Genomic DNA, 20,543 nt, shown 5'->3' with positions numbered 1-20,543 from the left:
ACCCAAATTATTTCTTCATTTCCTAAGTGGCTATGGATGTTTCATTATTATAAACATCATTCGAGTCTCTGATTGGCGTAATGAAACCATTGGAAGACAGCATATCTATTTCTGACAGTTTTGCAAGTTTATTAATCTCTGAAAATGCCACACCAGGCTTCATGAGTGCTGTTAGGTGTGTCAAGTCAATTGTTTCTGAGTGTTTACATAGAAGCACTTCTGTATTATGTAAATACATTGTACTTTCTTATATAATACATCACACTTTATGGCCATCTATAGAAAGTAATTCTAAAAAGTTGGAACAGATTGCAGATCAATCTCTCTTCTGGGCAGTAACACTGGAATAGGCGATGTTAACATTTCAAAACTAAACATCTCTCTTATACTGTTATGAAGTAACAGCTTAATTGAAAATCAGGCACTATAAAGAAAACTATTCACTGAACTTATTCTGTTTTGCAAGGTTGTTATGCTATAGTGTGGTGGATACTAAAAGCACATAGGACCATTTATTTTAGTTTTCATCATTTTTTCCTCTACTCTCACAGCTTCTTCAGATATTGAAAACAAATGTGTTTACTAGGAACTTTTTCCATACTCACCCAAAATCCTGAATATCATACACTTTTTTGTCAATGACAATCCATAAGCCACCATCACGATTATGGTTTTCCAAGTCAGCTTTTCTGATAAGAGCTAGATCCTCATGACATCTCTGTGCACTAAGAGAACTTTCTGGGACTGTAAATAAAAATAAATTATATATTAGTCATAAAAAATTTATCTTAAACACCTGCATTATAAAGTAAGTAACAGTGCATACCAATTATTCCTGGCCAGGACAGATCTTCTCCATCTTCTTTATCAAACCCAGGTGTAAACCGATTAAATTTATCAAGTGTATCCAGTAATGGTATTAATGTCTGTGTCCAGTTTACATGCAGAAGAAGCAATGGCATTTCCAGTTCTAGGAGGATAAGGCACACCAGAAGCTCCGGAAGAAGAACATCTGTTGAACAGCACACAACTATTGCAGTACACAATCCAAAATCTTCTTAATTATACAACAAGTTTCAAAAGAAAATAAAGCAATATGGTAGTGTTACTACAACTGTAGTCCCATGATGTCCAAAAACCACATCCACCAGAATAAATTTATATATTATCTTGCAGCTAGTGTGAGCCCCAATATTATGGCGCAATATGACAGTTTCTAATTTTATGAAGAACATTCAATGTGTTGGCAATCTCTAATGTTATGATAAGGGTGTAACATGGTGAGATGAAGATCAGTTAAACTGACTTTTGAGCTTTGTTACTTCAGCACAGCACTTGTAGTAGACAACTTGTAGGTCATACAGCACACTAACTGTCATGCAGCCACAGGATGTCATTCAAGGTGTATGTTATCAGGACACCAATTACTGCAGTACGAATAACTGACACGTTACATTAAAATTTCTGGGCATAGCTCATAGTCACATAACTGCCCAAAAGGAGTAAACAAATCAATAAAATGGATGCAATAATTGATTTCAGGAACATTTTTGTGCACGATTTGCTCAGCATCAATACCCCTCATTCTGTGTTGTGTAACCTTGCTAACGATCCAGAGGGAAAATGGAGGATATCTGGTGTTGACTGTGAAGTTTTACTGCATTTTATCCTTTCATGCAGAGCAGATATGCATGTTTTATCAGGTATCAGTTGATGTGAATAAAGGGTATTCTCATACCATATATTGTCCTTTATACTGTACAGATCTACATTGGTGACCCGCGACAACTGAAAATTATGGGCAATCATTTGGCATATTGACATACAGAAAGTTATCCATTAATGTCATGTTCCAGTAACTAAATTTTTATACAGAAATCTTCATTTTTTACTGCTCTAAGTACATACTGACAAACATATTTTTACTGGCGTTTGAGCTTCGACAAAGCTCCATACAGCCAGTGTAAAGTCCAAGTAAAGTGCCTGAATCTCGGTTCAACACATAAATACCACTGAAGTTGACGATATTTTAAACTCAACTAAAGAAATACATTTTGCACTGGATTTAAAGAGGTCATTCATACCAGTCAGCACATTAATCACTATAAACACAGTCTACCATTCATATATAGTAATTTAAATAATCCAAAAAGATTTAGACCATGAAGGCTGAAGTAAAAGGTCATTAGAAGCTACCATATGACTATAGTGTACTATAGCACATTACCACTGAAGATAACCACCCCTATTTCCTAGCACACCACTCTCACTTCATGACATTGAGTTACAGGAAAATACTAGCTACATGTTGTACACACTATAGATAATGTTGATTTTTCTAGATTTTACTTGTGGAGTACATGTGACAATCAAACCTAAGTAATGTGTATCTGAAGCCTTCATTTATTTATGAAGTTCACACAAAAAATATATGAAATTGCTTGCATTACTAAGGAATTATATGCTTTTTGACCTCAATTTTTGTCCCTACAATGACCCACGTTTAGTTAAAATTAAACAGTTCAAAGGGTGCAATGTAAAAGAAATTAGAACGACAGTGCAAAATTGTCTAGTTAACTTATCTGTTCAGTTAGCAGTGACTGTTTTCAGAATACAAGCCATTTGAGTCAACTCACAAACTGTTGCTTCCACAGCTCAAGGCATTTATGAACAACATTTTGCATTAAGCTGTGTGGAAGCAACACAGTTTTCACCTTTCAGTCAAGTAGAAGACTACATCTGTAGTAAATTGCTTGTCTACTGACGATGCATTGACTGATTTTGATGAAACTTATCACAGAGGAAGTCCACAGTTCAAGTTTCTTTAGTAATTCAAAAACTCTTGTACATTTTGTCAGAACTTGTATACTGTTTACTATGTTCATTCCAGTAATAATCTCAAACATTGCTCTAAATTTTTACATTTCATAATACTACTCACTAATCCATTTGTAGCTAAATATGTGAACAGAAACTACTTACCAACAAAGTCACCCTTTAGAATAGATGCTATGTGTGGAAAATGTTTATTATTGTTTGATGTCAAACTTGATGCCAAAGGAAGAATGTCGTTCACATGGTTGCACAAGATAGATAGATATTTTGAAAGTAAAGACTCAGCACCCAAAACATCTGTATCTGAAAAGTAAGTCACAATCAAAAAACTACATAATCTTCAAAGCACCCAAGTTGACTGCATATTACAGTTTAAATATAAATAAAAACAGTCTTAAAAGCAGTCCAACTAACAAGGCACAGTAAGGATAATTAAATGGATAAAAAAACATGCTGGAAAATAAACAAAGGATTGTTCGAAACAAAAAAAGTATCTTTCTCCAGAGTCAGAAACATTAAGAAATTTGAGGTAACATATACAAATGTGTAAAGACAAGAACAGATTAGCCAGAATCTTGCATTTAAAGGAGCTAACAAATCAACTGACAGCAAGCAGCAAATTACAGAAAAAAAGACAATTTCCTCTCTCTCTCTCTCTCTCTCTCTCTCTCTCTCTCTCTCTCTCTCTCTCTCTCTCTCTCTCTCTCTCTCTCTCTTTTTTTTTTTTTAGAACTTTGCCATTCTATCACCATAATTAATTATAATTTAATTGTGGGTGGGTGTGATAACCTTCACATAGTATTCTATATACAATGTTATCTGAATCATCAGAGTATGTTAAATGAAAAATATTGCACCTTTCTTTAAATAAAACATCCATTTTCCTCTCCTTTTTTCATGGAACTTGACATAAACATCCTTTAAATTTGATATTTCATTTCCATGGGTATATTGCTGCTTCAGACCATTTAATTCGTAGACACAGGAGACAAAGGATGCATAAGGCATAATGACAGCCAATTCAAAATTCACCAGAGAAATTTCTCAGCCATTTGAAATAAAAAACTGGTTTAAAATGAGGGAATGACTTATCATCCTTCCTGTTTAGCATTTCGAGACCCCAAGACCAAGATCAGCTCACCTCCATTCATTCACAGTATTTCTATTGCACTCACTGCTTCTACTTGCATTTGACATTCTCTGAACTTATCTGTATATGTTGTTGCCATTATGTGGATGTTTCTGAAAATATCTCAGCATTCTCAAAAGACCATACATACTTGTTTGAAAACATTGCACTGACACATGATGCTGTAGTTTTAGCAGGTTACTCATTGTGCTTACAATGTGTTTCCCAATAAAAACTTGATATTTTTGACCAACACCGAGACTGTGAAGCTCTTGGATGAACCATTTGAATATTCTGGTTCTGAAACGGGCATCTCTTTATGCATATTTTGGTTTTGAATCAGATTCAAAAAAATGGTTCAAATGGCTCTGAGCACTATGGGACTTAACATCAGTGGTCATCAGTCCCCTATAACTTAGAACTACTTAAACCTAACTAATCTAAGGACATCACACACATCCATGTATGAAGCAGGATTCGAACCTGCGACCGTAGCGATCACGCGGTTCCAGACTGAATGGCTACCAGTCTAGGAGTTGGAGCCTAAATAATGAGAAATAGGGAACAGGGGAGGCGGTGGTTCAGACTCAGTGAGACTGGTGGCAACAGGCCATCTGCTCTGACTGGAGTCTAGAAACCAAAGAAAGTATGCCCCCATTCAACAGCTGGAACTGAAGAGAGCATAACAACTGCTCTCTGTGCCCCAGGACCCTCCAGTGGCCATCCATGTGATGCACCTCCTGTATCACATGTCTCATCACTGGAGGCTCCTGGGCAAGGACCAGGAAAAGTGGCGTGATGTTGTATTCAGCAACTTCTACTGAAATGAGCCACCTCTGGCCAGAAAGGGCAGGATGGCAGGCACGCAGGCACTGGTAAAATTCTACTGAGAGAACATCCGAAAGATATTGTATATAAATTTATATTTTTTTTCACTAAATTCCTTAAACTTGGTAGCTATAATGAGCAATATGTTGTTACTGTAAGAAGTATGCAAAGATACACCCAAGTCATCTGAAAAGGATTGTGCAGTAATATAAATATACTTTTCCATTGATAGAAGCTTTTATTTACAACTGGATAACCAAGGGCTCTCTCTTTGTTAAATATAAACTAAAATTGTTATGGAAGAGTAAAGAGGGAAAGATGGAAGATTATGGTTTAATGAAAATAATGAGAGCATGAGCTTCAGTTAGACATGAATGTGACAGGTAATAAGTCATGTCTTTTGCTACAATGACAATAATAATAATAATAATAATAATAATAATAATAATAATAATAATAATTCCTTAATCACATTATATGATTTAAGCAAAGCATGTTGTTGTTGTTGTTGTTGTTGTTGTTGTGGTCTTCAGTCTCGAGACTGGTTTGATGCAGGTCTCCATGCTACTCTATCCTGTGCAAGCTTCTTCATCTCCCAGTACCTACTGCAACCTAAATCCTTCTGAATCTGCTTAGTGTATTCATCTCTTGGTCTCCCTCTACGATTTTTACCCTCCACGCTGCCCTCCAATATTAAATTGGTGATCCCTTGATGCCTCAGAACATGTCCTACCAACCGATCCCTTCTTCTGGTCAAGTTGTGCCACAAACTTCTCTTCTCCCCAATCCTATTCAATACTTCCTCATTAGTTATGTGATCTACCCATCTAATATTCAGCATTCTTTTGTAGCACCACATTTCGAAAGCTTCTATTCTCTTCTTGTCTAAACTATTTATTGTCCATGTTTCACTTCCATACATGGCTACACTCCATACAAATACTTTTAGAAAAGACTTCCTGACACTTAAATCTATACTCGATGTTAACAAATTTCTCTTCTTCAGAAATGCTTTCCTTGCCATTGCCAGTCTACATTTTATATCCTCTCTACTTCAACCATCATCAGTTATTTTGCTCCCCAAACAGCAAAACTCCTTTACTACTTTAAGTGTCTCATTTCCTAATCTAATTCCCTCAGCATCACCTGACTTAATTTGACTACATTCCATTATCCTCGTTTTGCTTTTGTTGATGTTCATACTCCTCTCAAGACACTGTCCATTCCATTCAACTGCTCTTCCAAGTCCCTTGCTGTCTCTGACAGAATTACAATGTCATTGGCGAACCTCAAAGTTTTTATTTCTTCTCAATGGATTTTAATACCTACTCCAAATTTTTATTTTTTTTCCTTTACTGTTTGCTCAATATACAGACTGAATAACATCGGGGAGAGGCTACAACCCTGTCTCACTCCCTTCCCAACCACTGCTTCCCTTTCATGCCCCTCGAGTCTTATAACTGCCATCTGGTTTCTGTACAAATTGTAAATAGCCTTTCGCTCCCTGTATTTTACCCCTGCCACCTTCGGAATATGAAAGAGAGTATTCCAGTCAACATTGTGAAAAGCTTTCTCTAAGTCTACAAATGCTAGAAACGTAGGTTTGCCTTTCCTTACTCTTTCTTCTAAGATAAGTCGTAAGGTCAGTATTGCCTCACAGAATACATAAATCTGAATGCCCTGATGGCCATCCTCCCACAAAAATAAAAAATAAAAAGAATGACAAAAAAATTTTGTTTTTGTATGAGATGGCATAGGTGGTTAATAGAAAGTCATTGAACCACCAACTTTCACCTGTAAGAAGCTCCAAATAATGTGCATTTTTATATTACATAAATGCAGATCAAAAAAAGCCATAAAATCTGTGTAAGAGGCCATGATCATTTTGACTTTATTTTACTAATAATGTAGGTCACCAATGAATTTGTTTATTCCATTTTATCTACATTATGACCAGGTGAACATAAAGCTGTTTAGTTTGATGAATAATAGGAAGTTTTTGTTTGTTTTATATTGTATACTGTAAAATTGCTTCCATTGTCATTAGTGTGGGAGGTGGCACATTAAAATAATGTTTCTAACTGTACAGTTGGCAACAGTCAACACAGATGTTGATCACACAATGAGAAGTGCAAGGAATTGTTGTAACAAACGTGGGTGAAAAAACACCAGAAACTGGCCAGCTGGAGTATAGGGACCATGAATATATATCCAGGACCACACACATGGACTAACAACATTGGAAATCGCCACTGAAGGTGCTTCATAAATAAAAGAAGTGGAACGTGTACCTAGAACATGGATGGAGGCCTACATGAAATATAAGAATCTTCTTTAGAAATTGCTGGCATACTATTGTTGTTTTAAACCATTAGGATCACAGATGGAAACAGAAAAGATGAAGGAGGGAGAAGGGGAGGGAGAGAGGGAAGAGGGGCGGGAGAGAGGGAAGGGAGGAGGGGGGGGGAGAGACCATAACTAGCTATCATCTATAAGGGACAGTGAACAATGAGACTCTGGAGTGATTCCATTCAAAAGTTATCATCACACAAAATAAGACATTTACCCCATTGGGAGACGTGTTGATCAGTTCCTGTTTCATAGAACACATTCGGCTGCTGATGGCTCCACCACCCCATCCACCCTTGCACTTCCTTGTCTGACTGAAGCAGATGTCCATGCACCTCTTTCCTCAGGTCACCAAGGATATGAAAATTACATGGTGAAAGATCCAAGCTGTACAGAGGACATTGGAGTGTTTCCCAATCAAATCGCTGAAGTGTAGCCTCCGTCTGATTGGCAGTGTGGGGACAGGTGTTATTGTACATCAGGATGATTTCATCCAATAGCATTCCTGGCTGGTCTGACTTAGCAGCACATTTCAGTTTATGCAAAGTGTCTGCATAGTGCTGCGCATTGATCGTGGTTCCATGCTTGAGGGACTCTATGAGTGAACGGCCCCTACAGTTGTAGGAGGTGGTCATCGTGACCTTACTGGAACTTGTGTGAACAGCTTTGGATTTATTTGGCGGTGGAGAAGTGGGATGTTTCCACTGCTGACTTTGGTATTTTATCCTTGGACTGTCAGAATGCTGTTGCATGTACTCATCCTGTTGGGTGATAACACCCACACCCAAACTGACAATTGGACACAGGCCATGCTTCTGTGTTTGGTTGAAAAACACTGTGACATCACAGAAAGACAGGTGTGGAAGTCAGTTTCAGTCACATGAGGAAGTGCAAGAGTGAGTGCAGTTGTGGAGCTGTCAGTGGCAGATGGCATTTTATGAAACAGGAATTAATAGTCTTGTCTCCCAGTCAGATGAAAGTCTTAAGGCATGTGGTGATTACTTTTGAATGGAAACATTCCATGGTCCCATTGTGGCGGACATTCAGCTTTCATTTGATTGGCCCTCATACTAGAAATGGTGCAGCATATGAAATACAACAAAGTAGAAGGTTATAAATACAATATTCAATATAAAATACAGAAGATCACTAAATAAATACCTGGGTCATCATTCAAAGATTTTCCTTGACTACTGCAATAAATATGAGATATCAGCAGCCTTTGAAAACGCAAGAGCAAATTCAGGCTAGGTGATCTCTCATGTTTCTCTCTTGACTCACTCCTGGACGAAGATGTGAATGTATTCAGTGAATTCAGTTTTAGTTGTGTAGCTGAGGATCCATTTCTGAAATCAAGATCATCAATATAAAGGACGTGACAAAAAGAGTGGGAAATTCTTTATACAAAAAAATAAATTAAAAACAGACAGGCAACAACTCATGCACAAATCAAAAGAGGAAGAAATATATATAAGAAAATGTATACAAAGATCTGGTAACATAGCTTTTTACCTTTCAAAAACACACACACACACACACACACACACACACACACACACACACACACACACACACACACACACACACACACACACACACAGAGAGAGAGAGAGAGAGAGAGAGAGAGAGAGAGAGAGAGAGAGAGAGAGAGAATTTCCACAGTGACAGGATATTCTAGCAAACAGACATGGAGTGATGAGGGATATGACAAAATTGCAGTATCTGCGCCTGCGATACGGACGTTTGAGTCACAGGTCCCATACAAGATAAGTAATTTTAGTAGTAATAAACTGTTTCTAACACTTTAAACTAATTTATTACGTTAATTATAGTGCTCTTCAAGCGTACCATTAAAAGTTTTTGTCTTACTCATGTATTTTCACAGTAATCACGCAAAGTTCGTTTTGTTTACATATCGCGGCCAGGCCGAACTTTTGAGCTTTCAGATTAAACGTCATACCACAATTTTAAGTGCATTTACTGATAGTTTAGTGTGCCAAATACATTTGCTGCCCCTTTATATCTGTAGAGTATCGTCATCTCTTAAGTAATTTCCAGTAAGAAACTTCAGAACCATTGTTTACATTGTCGCGAGTAGGCCTAATTTTTTGTACACGTATTTTCATTGTTTTCCGGTAACTTAATTGTCTTTCTGTCACTAAAATCGATTTGTACCATGAGTGTAAAGTGCCTGACGTGCCGTAGAATCGTTAGCTCCGTGATCTGGTGTGATGGATGTAGTAACTTTTTTCATTGGGGAGATTGTAGTGGCGTAGGAATTGGGAAAATGAGCGAGACTCATCAGTGGTTCTGTAGGCTATGCACTAGAGATAGAAAGATTGTGGAACAGGAGGGGAAAATTGCTGCCCTTCAGGCTGAGTTAGATGAGGCTAGACGAGAACTGTGCAGGTTAAGGGGGGAGAAGGGTAAACAGGGGTGGGAAGTGGCAACAGGCATAAGGAACAGGCCAAGAAATTATTCTGACAGCTTTTTTATTAATGTACAAAATAGGTTTGACCTGTTGCCTCAGTCGGAAACTGATGAGCCTCTCACAGAAGTAGATGTAGACAGGGCTCAACAAGCTTTCAGCAGCAAATTGAATAAGAAGGTAGGGAAGTCTTCAAAGAGAAAGAAAGTCTTGTTGCTAGGTAGTTCGCATGCTAGGGGTATGGGCCAACTTCTGCAGGATGAATTAGGGTCAGAATACCAGGTCACAAGTTTTTTCAAACCTAGTGCTGGACTGGGGCAGGTTACAGAGGATTTAAGTTCATTATGTAGAGGCTTTACTAAGGAAGATACCGTGGTTATTGTGGGTGGGCCGGGCAACAGTATTGACAGAGATCCGGGGTACAGCATAGAGTGTGACCTGACAAATATTGCATCGGCATCGAGTCATACCAGTGTTGGGTTTGTGTCGGTTCTGGAGCGCCACGACCAGCCTCATTTGAGCTCTTCTGTCAGGAAAGTTAATTTGGAGTTGGAATGGCTACTTGGACTGATGCGGGGTCACACATTGGTGTGGTTCCTGTTGATTCACTCTGTAGGTGGGACTATACTAGACATGGCCTACACCTCAACAAGAAGGGGAAGGGTAAACTGGCTGGGCTGATAGCAGGAAATTTAAAGGGGGGAGGAACTACATCTCATGGTGGAAACTCATTTTTAGTGTAAGATCAGTGTCCAGTGGGAAACTCAGCCAGGCAAGTACTAAAGATGTTAAAAAAGTTCAAGATACTCACAAAAGTAAAATGAAAAATGTTAGTATATTTCATCAAAATATTGGGGGATTGAAGAATAAAATTGATGAGCTTCTGCTTTGTTTAGAAGATATAGAAACTGAGAATGTAATAGATGTACTGAGCATGTCTGAGCATCACATTGTCACTGATATGCAAAAGGTTAGCATCAATGGGTACAAATTATAGCTGCACATGTAAGTAGAGATAATATGATGAGAGGAGGAGTTGCCATATATGTCAAAAGCTTCCACAGTGCAAAACATATAGAAACTAAAAAATTTTGTGTAGAGCAACATATGGAAGAATGTGCCACTGAACTAAAACTAAATAATGGCACTTTCATAATTGTAACAGTGTATAGGTCCCTCTCAGGGAATTTCCAGCTATTTCTAGAAAACTTGGATGCTTTGTTGTGCTATCTGTCAGACAGAGGGAAGCAAATAATCGTTTGTGGGGATTTCAATGTTGATTCCCTGAAAGAGTGTGATAGGAAGAATGACCTTGTAGTATTACTCAGTTCTTTCAATTTGAGCTCCGCCATTGATTTTCCTACTCGGATAACAAAGAACAGCAGGACATTGATAGATAACTTTTTTATATACCAAGATAAGTTTAAGGACATAAATGCTTATCCTGTTGAGAATGGTCTTTCAGATCATGGTGCACAGCTAGTTACAGTACATGGCATAGCTCCATGCAGTATATCAAATCAGAATTTCAAAGCAGTGCATTCAATAAACAATATAAATACTGCAAACTTTAGGGAAAGACTAAAGGAGCTAGACTGGGATGAAGTGTATATGGAACCCGATGCAAACTTGAAATATAACTTATTTCACGATACATATTTAAGGGTATTTGAAAATTGTTTACCCAAGAAAACAGTGAAACATAATTCCAAGAAAACATATAAAAAACCTTGGCTAACTAAAGGAATAAGAATATCTTGCAACCGTAAAAGAGAACTGTATCTAACAGCAAGAGGGAGTACTGACCCCGAAATTGTTCAATATTATAAAAACTATAGTGCGGTACTAAGAAAAGCTATTAAAAAGTCCAGAAGCATGTGTATCATGTCTGAGATCAGTAGCTCTGATAATAAAATTAAAGCAATTTGGAATATTAATGAAAGGGAAACAGGGCAACCAAGAGCACAGGAAGACTTTAGTGACATAAAACTGAATGACAAGTGTACTAACAAACAATCTGAAATTGGAAATATTTTCAATAATCATTTTTTAAATGTTGTGGAGAAAGTAGGATCTAGATCTTCACTAGAAGAGGCAAGGCTTCTAATAGAAGAGGCCATACCTGTGCAGTTTGAAACAACTGTATTTCCACCAACCTCTCCCTCTGAAATCAGAAAAATAATAAACTCACTGAAAAGTAAAAGCTCTTACGAAATTGATAATATTTCCAGCAAGATACTTAAAGCTTGTTCCCCACAGATAAGTAGTATTCTCAGCCACGTATGTAATAGCTCTTTGGAGCAGGGTGTTTTCCTCGATAGATTGAAATATGCCATTGTAAAACCACTGCATAAAAAGGGGGATGCGACGGATGTCAACAACTATCGCCCAATCTCTCTTCTGACAGCTCTATCAAAAATTTTTGAGAAAGTAATGTATTCAAGAGTAGCCTCCACATTTGTAAAAATAAAGTAGTAACAAAATGTCAGTTTGGTTTTCAGAAAGGCTTTTCAACAGAAAATGCTATATACGCTTTCACTGATCAAATATTAAATGCTCTGAATAACCGGACATCACCCATTGGTATTTTTCGTGATCTCTCAAAGGCCTTTGACTGTGTAAATCATGGAATTCTCTTTAGATAAGCTAAATCATTATGGTTTGAGGGGGGCAGTGCACAAATGGTTTAATTCATACTTAACTGGAAGAATGCAGAAAGTTGAAATAAGTGGTTCATGTAATGTTAATACAACAGCTGATTCCTCAAACTGGGGGGCTATCAAGCACGGGGTCCCACAGGGTTCGGTCTTAGGTCCTTTACTGTTCTTGATATACATTAATGACTTACCGTTCCATATTGATGAAGATGCAAAGTTAGCTCTTTTTGCTGATGACACAAGTATAGTAATAACATCCAAAAACCAAGAACTAAGTGATGTTTTTCACAAAATTATTAAGTGGTTCTCAGCAAACGGACTCTCTTTAAATTTTGATAAAACACAGTATATACAGTTCCGTACAGTAAATGGCACAACTCCAGTAATAAATATAGACTTTAGACAGAAGTCTGTAGCTAAGGTGGAATTTTCAAAATTTTTAGGTGTGTCCATTGATGAGAGGTTAAACTGGAAGCAACACATTGATGGTCTGCTGAAACGTCCGAGTTCAGCTACGTATGCTATTAGGGTTATTGCAAATTTTGGTGATAAGAATCTCAGTAAATTACTATACCTAGTTTCATTCAATGCTTTCGTATGGTATCATATTCTGGGGTAATTCATCGTTGAGTAGAAGAGCATTCATTGCTCAAAAATGTGTAATCAGAATAATTGCTGGAGCCCACCCACAGTCATCCTGCAGACATCTATTTAAGGATCTAGGGATCCTCACAGTAATCTCACAGTATATATATTCACTTATGAAATTTGTTGTTAATAATCCAGCCCAGTTCAAAAGTAATAGCAGTGTGCATAGCTATAACACCAGGAGAAAGGATGATCTTCACTATGCAGTGTTAAATCTGACTTTGGCACAGAAGGGGGTAAATTATGCTGCCACAAAAGTCTTTGGTCACCTACCAAACAGCATCAAAAGCCTGACAGATAGTCAACCAACATTTAAAAATAAATTAAAAGGATTTCTAGATGACAACTCCTTCTACTCATTGGCTGAATTTTTAGATATAAATTAAGGGAGGGAAAAAAACTAACTTAAGCATTAGTGTCATGCAACATTTTGTGTAATGTAATATCTTGTACAGACATCTTTCAGTAACCTGACACGTTCCACATCATTACTATCGTATTCATGATCTATGGAACAAGTATTAATCTAATCTAATCTAATCTAATCTAATCTAATCTGAAGAAGTACAATGCAATGTTCCTTTGGACATGTATACCTAAAGGAACAGGCACTGTGGCGACTACAGCTGCTATGAATGATATTAAATGTATTCACAGTTGCAAATATGAACCATCTCCTGCCGTATAAGGGAATGACGAGAATGAAAATTTGTGCCGGACCAGGCCTCAAATCTGAATTTCTTGTTTCACATGAGCAGCTACCTTAATCGCTTGAGCTATCTCAGAAAGATTTATGGTCAGACCCAAAATTCCATTTGTCATTGTTCATATGCCATGCCTGTACTTGTGCATCCCATTAATGTCATTTGTAAATCACAGGCCCAGTATTGGCCGATAAATATGAAATTGCAGTGCCTGTGTTGTGAAAAAGTATGATGCATTGTTCCTTTGGACATGCATGCATGTCAGAAGGAATAGGCAGTGCAGTGATTACAGTTGCTATGAAAGACATGAAATGTATTCACATTTGCAGCTATAAACCACCTTCACCTGTATAATGGAATGATGACAGTGAAAGAAAGATACAAAATGTATTCGCAGTTGTGAATATGAACCACCTCCAGCTGCATAAGGGACTGACAACAATGCAAACATTTACTGTCATCATTCCATTATATAGCTTGAGGTGGTTCATATTTGCAACTGTGAATAAATTTCATATCACTCACAGCAGCTGTAGTTGCTGCAGTGTCTGTCCCTCCAGATATGTATACATGTAAATTCATCAGTTGATATCAGGACTATGACTTACAAATAAAATGTCTCCCTTGTAGTACAAGAACAAAATTAATGGAATGTATGAGTACAGGTATGACACACGGACGGCGACATATGGTCATTTGTGTATGGCCATGATTTGTGCTCACACAGCCAAAGCAGTTAAGGAGACCGCTAGCATAAAGCAGGAAATACGTGTTGGAGTCCTGGACCAATACAAATTTTCATTGTCGCCATTGCATTATACAGCTGGATGTGCTTAATATTCACAACTGAATGTTTGTTGTATGTGAGAAGATCAGTTGAGTCTGTGGTGTATCGTTCCATGATATTGCTGCTTGGTCAGTATCCCACAACTGTCATGTGATCATCAAATAGATGGGTTCAGAAAGTCCACACTGAACACCATGCAGTGTGTCAGCAGCCAAGCACAACTAGCACCTGAGAGGACAGACATATTATTTACTCTGCTGTACAAGAAGATACAGCCACATCATATACCTTCCGTCAGAAAATGAGCTCATTTGCAGTAACACAATTCTACACATGGACAGAGCAACAATGTCTGAAGCAGCACAGACTGTCAGCATGGTGATCATTAATGTGGCTCTTTTTCATGGGGCAGTAGAGACAGGTTTATTGAGAGTTGTGCAGCCAAAGACAACACTGGACATAGGAATGGCAGTACATCATCTTTTCAGATGGTTCTTTGTAAAGCATCATGATGGATGTATCCGTGTAAGAGGCCAACATGCTGTTATTCTTTTCTCACCTGCTGAAGTATAAACACCAACAGACATCCATTGGATAATGACGAATGTGTAAGGGGCAGCACACCTGGCAAAAACCTTGGATGTGGAATGGAGTTCTGCTGCTTCATAGTAATGCACATACCCATATCACAAATGTCGTACCACAGAAGTTATGCCGACTCAAGTGGGAGACACCTGAGCCCCCACCATATACTCCTAATCTCTCCCGAAATGATTATAACACCTTTGGTCACTTAAAAAAGGCCTTTAAGGGTCAACAATTCCTGTCAGGCAAGGACATGCAGTAGACCGTCACAGACTTCTTCACGCAACTGGACACGGTGTTTTACCAAACAGTTATCTTCAACCTGACATGTCAGTGGGATCACTGCCTCAATGTTCACAGTGATATTGCCTGACTAGCATATTGATTCTGAACTATACAGCCTTCAAAGGAAAACTTTTGGATAGCCTCTTATAATATGGCTACATCTCTGGCATTTGAAACATTGTACGAAATTTGGGATAAAAGGTCTTACAGTAAGTGAAATGAAGCTTGTCTTGTGGTGCTCAAGTAACACTGACATATCAAAAAAGTTACAACAAGGCAGCAGTTCCATCAAGTATGCCTTCAAGCATGTTTCTACAGTTCTGCTGCATCTATGTTCATTACAGCTCAATATACCAAACAATGGAAAATCTACACTGGAATAATGACAATATTATGAAAAGAATAGTTGCCACTCACCATATAGCAAAGAAGGTGAGTCGCAGATAGACTGACAGGCATATCTGCAACTCAGCAGCTCCACTATATGGTGAGTAGCAACTATCCTTTTCATAATATTGACATCTCAATATATCATAAATAACACCTTTACTAAAATTATGAGTTGTGCGTATCTCATATTGGACTGGATACTCTCCAAGCTTCTTACTCTTCATTACATTAATTATGTGATGAGCTTTCGAAATCTGAGCAAGAAGAATATCTTTTCATAGTCACTTAACAGATTTCAATGTACCAGCCATAAACTTTTTAACCCTTGCTTATGTAGAATGCAGGCACGAAGAGGAGCTTGATCATGATGACAAGTTACTCAATCCCTTTTGTTCATTTGGCTGTTTACTCATTTGAAGTACACTCGTCCCTTACAGAATGGTACAGACATAACGAGATTTACCCTCCTCCCCCCCCCCCCCCCCCCCAAACTCCCATATCAGATGTGCAAATCACATGGGCCAGGAACACATTACAAATCCTTTGTTTAATGTCCTTAGTAAATTCAATTGCTTAGTTAAACTCTTATGTTACACAAACTGGACACCCAGAGCTCAATGTTTTAAGTATCAGTATGACAAAAATGCACTGTTATGTCTCCATGACCACTCCAGTAAATAATGACACCTGCATCTCCAAATACTATGAATCTGTAGTTAGTGAGGTTTGCTAGATGAACATAAATGAATGGATGCAACTAACATGGCTCAAATTCCCCTCCTCCATCCCTTGAAAATGTTTTCAGGATAAGAATCTTTACAACTAAATTGTTTTTTGAGTCATAAATGACACATTATTTTAAAATATGAAGAGGATGTGCTATATTTAAAAGCTTTAACAGCATCTGTCTTTCACCAGAAGAATGAGGAGTAACACAAACTGTACTTTGACACTGAAATGCCTTCATCATCCTGTAATGGTTATTCTTAATACAAATGATAATATTAAATCAATGCTGCACTAAACATGCATCATACCCCTGCAGCACAAACTGCTCACAGCACTTGCCACTTCACAGGTGCATTCCTTACATATAAATAAGACAGTCTGTGAGGATCTGATGCTAAGGGCATATTGCCACATTTTTTATTTCTATTACATTATGATGCAATTCAATCCATAATGGGCTCGGCCCTAATCAATACATTCAGCTCAATAAGAACACTCCGTATTTTAAACACAAAAAATAAATAAAATGAACTGCTTATGCACATATAACAACCCTTCAATAATCTGCTAAAAATAAGTTTCATATTACATGTTGCATATTCCATGGATCACATGGAGAGTAGTATCTAGGTTGTGAAAAGAAGTCAGATAAACATTTACATCTGCACATCAACTCTTGGTAAAATCCTAAATGATCTTGACTATCTCTGTTTACACCACTGTGCTTTCTTCGACAGATATATGTAGGAGGCTGTATTCTGTACTTCAGCAGTGAATACACCTCCCTAGCCCTCACTGACTGCTCCGACCACACAGCAGCATTGCTGCTTAGTTCCTGCTGGAGTACAGGCTATACTTTGTGTTTCACTGTCCCTGTTAATACATATGAATGAAATGAGTATCGTACTAGGCTAATTTGGGATCACTCTATCATATAGGCATGTAAAATTCCATTTTAAAAACATTTTCTTTAATAGAAAGCAAAAAAGCATTTTCCATCAACACTGGGAATCGCATTAGGGACATGACATGCAGTATTTGTTCATACTGACTCCAGTCACATATTGCAGAAACCAAGTTACTAATATCTGCCTAAACACCAGAGCAAATGTGCGTGACAACTCTTAGTAGAGACACCCTCTATACACATAATAAGTTATTTTTGCTTATGCTGATGGTCAACTGCCAATCCCTGAATGAAGCATAGATTCTCTGCAGGTTTTCATGCATTTCACTACAATTTTCTAAAATTGCGACTTCTCTATATAAACAGAAACATGCAGAAACTGCCTCATGGAGTTTATGATATTACCCACTACTTTATTTATATGTACTGTGGACAAACCTTGTGGTAAGACTCTGAACTTTCATTCTGGAGGACATTTATTCAAATGCATGTCTTGGAATACAGATTTAGATATTCCGTGGTGTCCCTCAAATGACTTGAAGCAAATGCTATGGTGGTTTCATTGAAAGACACAGCCAATTTTCTTCCCCATCCTTCTTCTAATCCAAGCTTGACCTCCATAACTAATGACCTAATCACTGGTGGGTAATGAAACCCTAATCTTCCTTCCTTGATATATTTTGAACAGTAATGGTCCTATGACACTCGGTGGGTACTCTTGAAGCTATTATTATATCTGAAGATCTCTCTCTGTTAAGATTAACATCTGTATTCTATTGCAAAGAGCTCTTAAATTCAGTTACAAAGCTAATTTGATATTCAATATGCTCATACGTTTCGTTCATTGACAACAGTGCAAAGCTAGATCACACACACACACACACACACACACACACACACACACACACACATACACACACAGACAGAGGGAGAGGGAGAGGGAGAGGGAGAGGGAGAGGGAGAGGGAGAGGGAGAGGGAGAGGGAGAGGGAGAGGGAGAGGGAGAGGGAGAGGGAGAGGGAGAGGGAGAGGGAGAGGGAGAGGGAGAGGGAGAGGGAGAGGGAGAGGGAGAGGGAGAGGGAGAGGGAGAGGGAGAGGGAGAGGGAGAGAATGATCAGGTCAGTTCTGGAACCAATACTACAGACAGTAAGTTTCACTAAAATTTCACGAGCAACGTTGCAGTTCTCAACCTTCTCTGTCAGTTGCTGGAATCATAAGTATGACCTCAGAGGCCAGACATGCGGCATCATTTGTCCAACATGCATTACTATTTGTAGATGACATATTGCCTGCTAACTTTTGTCTTGTATCTTTGGCCGACATTTGTATAACAATTTTTCCGACTTTCGCAAGTGTGAGTGACTGACACTGTCAAAGGTTCACTCTCCACTGCTGATATCGGAGGTGGATAAGCTTGCAGCCAGAGGTTATACATGCCTGTTTTGTCAATATCTGATGACTTTTGCTTGGTCATTAGGACTGTGGTTCTTCCCTTATTATTTGCAACAGTCATTCACTGTCACACATGAACCCAGGATCCATTCACCTTGTGGCTTTCTTCATTGTTGTTCAAACTACTGCCAAGTTTGTGAATTTCTATGGCTTGTCTGAACAAACTGGTGTAGTAGCTCTTTTCCAAAGCAAGAACTGATGATGCCTATATTGATGAACTGTACAGTAATTCCAACACAGACTTTTCCATATGCACATGGTGCTGTTCCACTGAGTATAGGTGACTGAAACCCACAACTGAGTTAACACCAAACATGGCTGCAAACTGATGCAAGAATTATTAGAGAAGTGAACAGACAGGAGCCAACAAGTTGTTTTTCTAGCAAGAAACTGCATGCAGACCATGCTGGCGCAGCAAGAATCACTGCCGGAGCCGTACATTAGAGTAAGTTACCACACAATGAAGTTTTGATGCCACAGCCATGTCTGTGTCACCAGTGACACAGCGAAAATATGGAGGCAAGGCTGCAGCAGTGAAGAACCAATTACCACATGACCAAGCTTCACACTGCGGCTCAGTTATGACATTCTGTCAAGACAAGGGTGAGATGAGCAATTATAAATACTGCGCATTTTAGGTATTCAGTGTCTGTCTAATCTGTAGCCACCACCAAAAAGTACACCGTGCCAGCCATCAACCTGATATGGGTCATCCACTCTGCTCTACTTGTCGCCGCTTCTGTGAGTTGCGAAGCTATGAGCTGTGCCTTAGCCCAGATACCTCTGGGACATGAACTTGTGCCTTCTAGCAGGTGGGCCACCTGCTGATAGACTTCTGTCACCTGCAGGATGCCCACCTGGGGTCCATCATTTGTACCTGGTCCAGACAAGCTGTCGAGCTGCCCCTTATCTAATGCTCAAGTGTTTCCTGCATTGAGCTGTGCATCTGTGTCAGCCAACCTGGCCAACTTCTGCAGAGGTCGACTAAGCCACCTGCTAGCCCACTCTGGGCTCTGAAGCTGCCCATCTTCTCCCATCAGTGTGCTGACAGTGTGACTCTGAACCACTGCAACTTACTTAGTGTTATGAGGTACATGTGTCATCAAAGGGAGCATGCAGAGTTCGGCACCCACCCCACACTGATGTCCGACCCTGGCAGCCAACTGCTTACTACACAACCACTGTATTTGATGGAATAAATAAATTAATGCCTGTTTCACTTCTATGATTTATCAGCAAACATCCACCTGCCTCCATGAGTATACCACCAGGTTAATCAACTTTCATTATCACCATGACCTACAGCAGGCTACTTAATTACACCAGCAATCTTGACAACCACTACAACGGTTTGAGGTATGCTCCCAACATTGCGGGTGGATCCCTTTGTTTCTTTTCTGATCTTAACCTCTCTTTGATCTTCTTGCATGGTTTGTAAATAATCGTCAAAACAAACACTGGTTAAAGATCCTGACACAAAAGCCAACAGCTAATATGTCAACAAGTGGCCAAACAAAAACATCAACTTTGCATTTGCAGTTGACTGGACCCTATTCCCTCAATGGCTGTGGGAACAGCCTCTTCAATATAATGGATGAGGCCTCCAGGTACACACACATTGCAAAGATGTTCTTTCCCATTCTTTGCAGCCACTTCTTTAAGGAGTACCGTTATCCACTGCGTGTTCAAACTGCCAATGATTAATGGACTCCCTAATTTTTGGGGTTTGTCTGCCATGACATGGGAAAAAGCAGCTTTATCAAGAGGTGAAATCATTTGAAATGAAGGATATAGTTCATTCTGTAGAGCTCCATTTATAATGAGTTACATA

The 20,543-nt window shown here is 38.7% G+C and overlaps 1 protein-coding gene across 2 annotated transcripts in view; it reads right to left on the bottom strand.

Moving 5' to 3' along the window:
* The window catches only part of LOC126297739 (E3 ubiquitin-protein ligase HERC2), a 752,343-nt gene that overhangs the window by 519,583 nt on the left and 212,217 nt on the right, over positions 1-20,543 (bottom strand). For both annotated transcript variants that reach the window (XM_049988889.1, XM_049988890.1), the window contains 4 exons: positions 8,303-8,487; positions 2,983-3,138; positions 827-1,012; positions 606-744 (listed from right to left, as the gene is read on the bottom strand). In XM_049988889.1, coding sequence (XP_049844846.1) covers positions 606-744; positions 827-1,012; positions 2,983-3,138; positions 8,303-8,487 — 666 coding nt within the window. The remainder of the gene's footprint in view (positions 1-605; positions 745-826; positions 1,013-2,982; positions 3,139-8,302; positions 8,488-20,543) is intronic.

The sequence above is a fragment of the Schistocerca gregaria genome, chromosome X (assembly GCF_023897955.1).
Source record: "Schistocerca gregaria isolate iqSchGreg1 chromosome X, iqSchGreg1.2, whole genome shotgun sequence".
Taxonomy (NCBI): Eukaryota; Metazoa; Arthropoda; class Insecta; order Orthoptera; family Acrididae; genus Schistocerca; species Schistocerca gregaria.
This window is presented reverse-complemented; position numbering and strand designations above follow the sequence as displayed.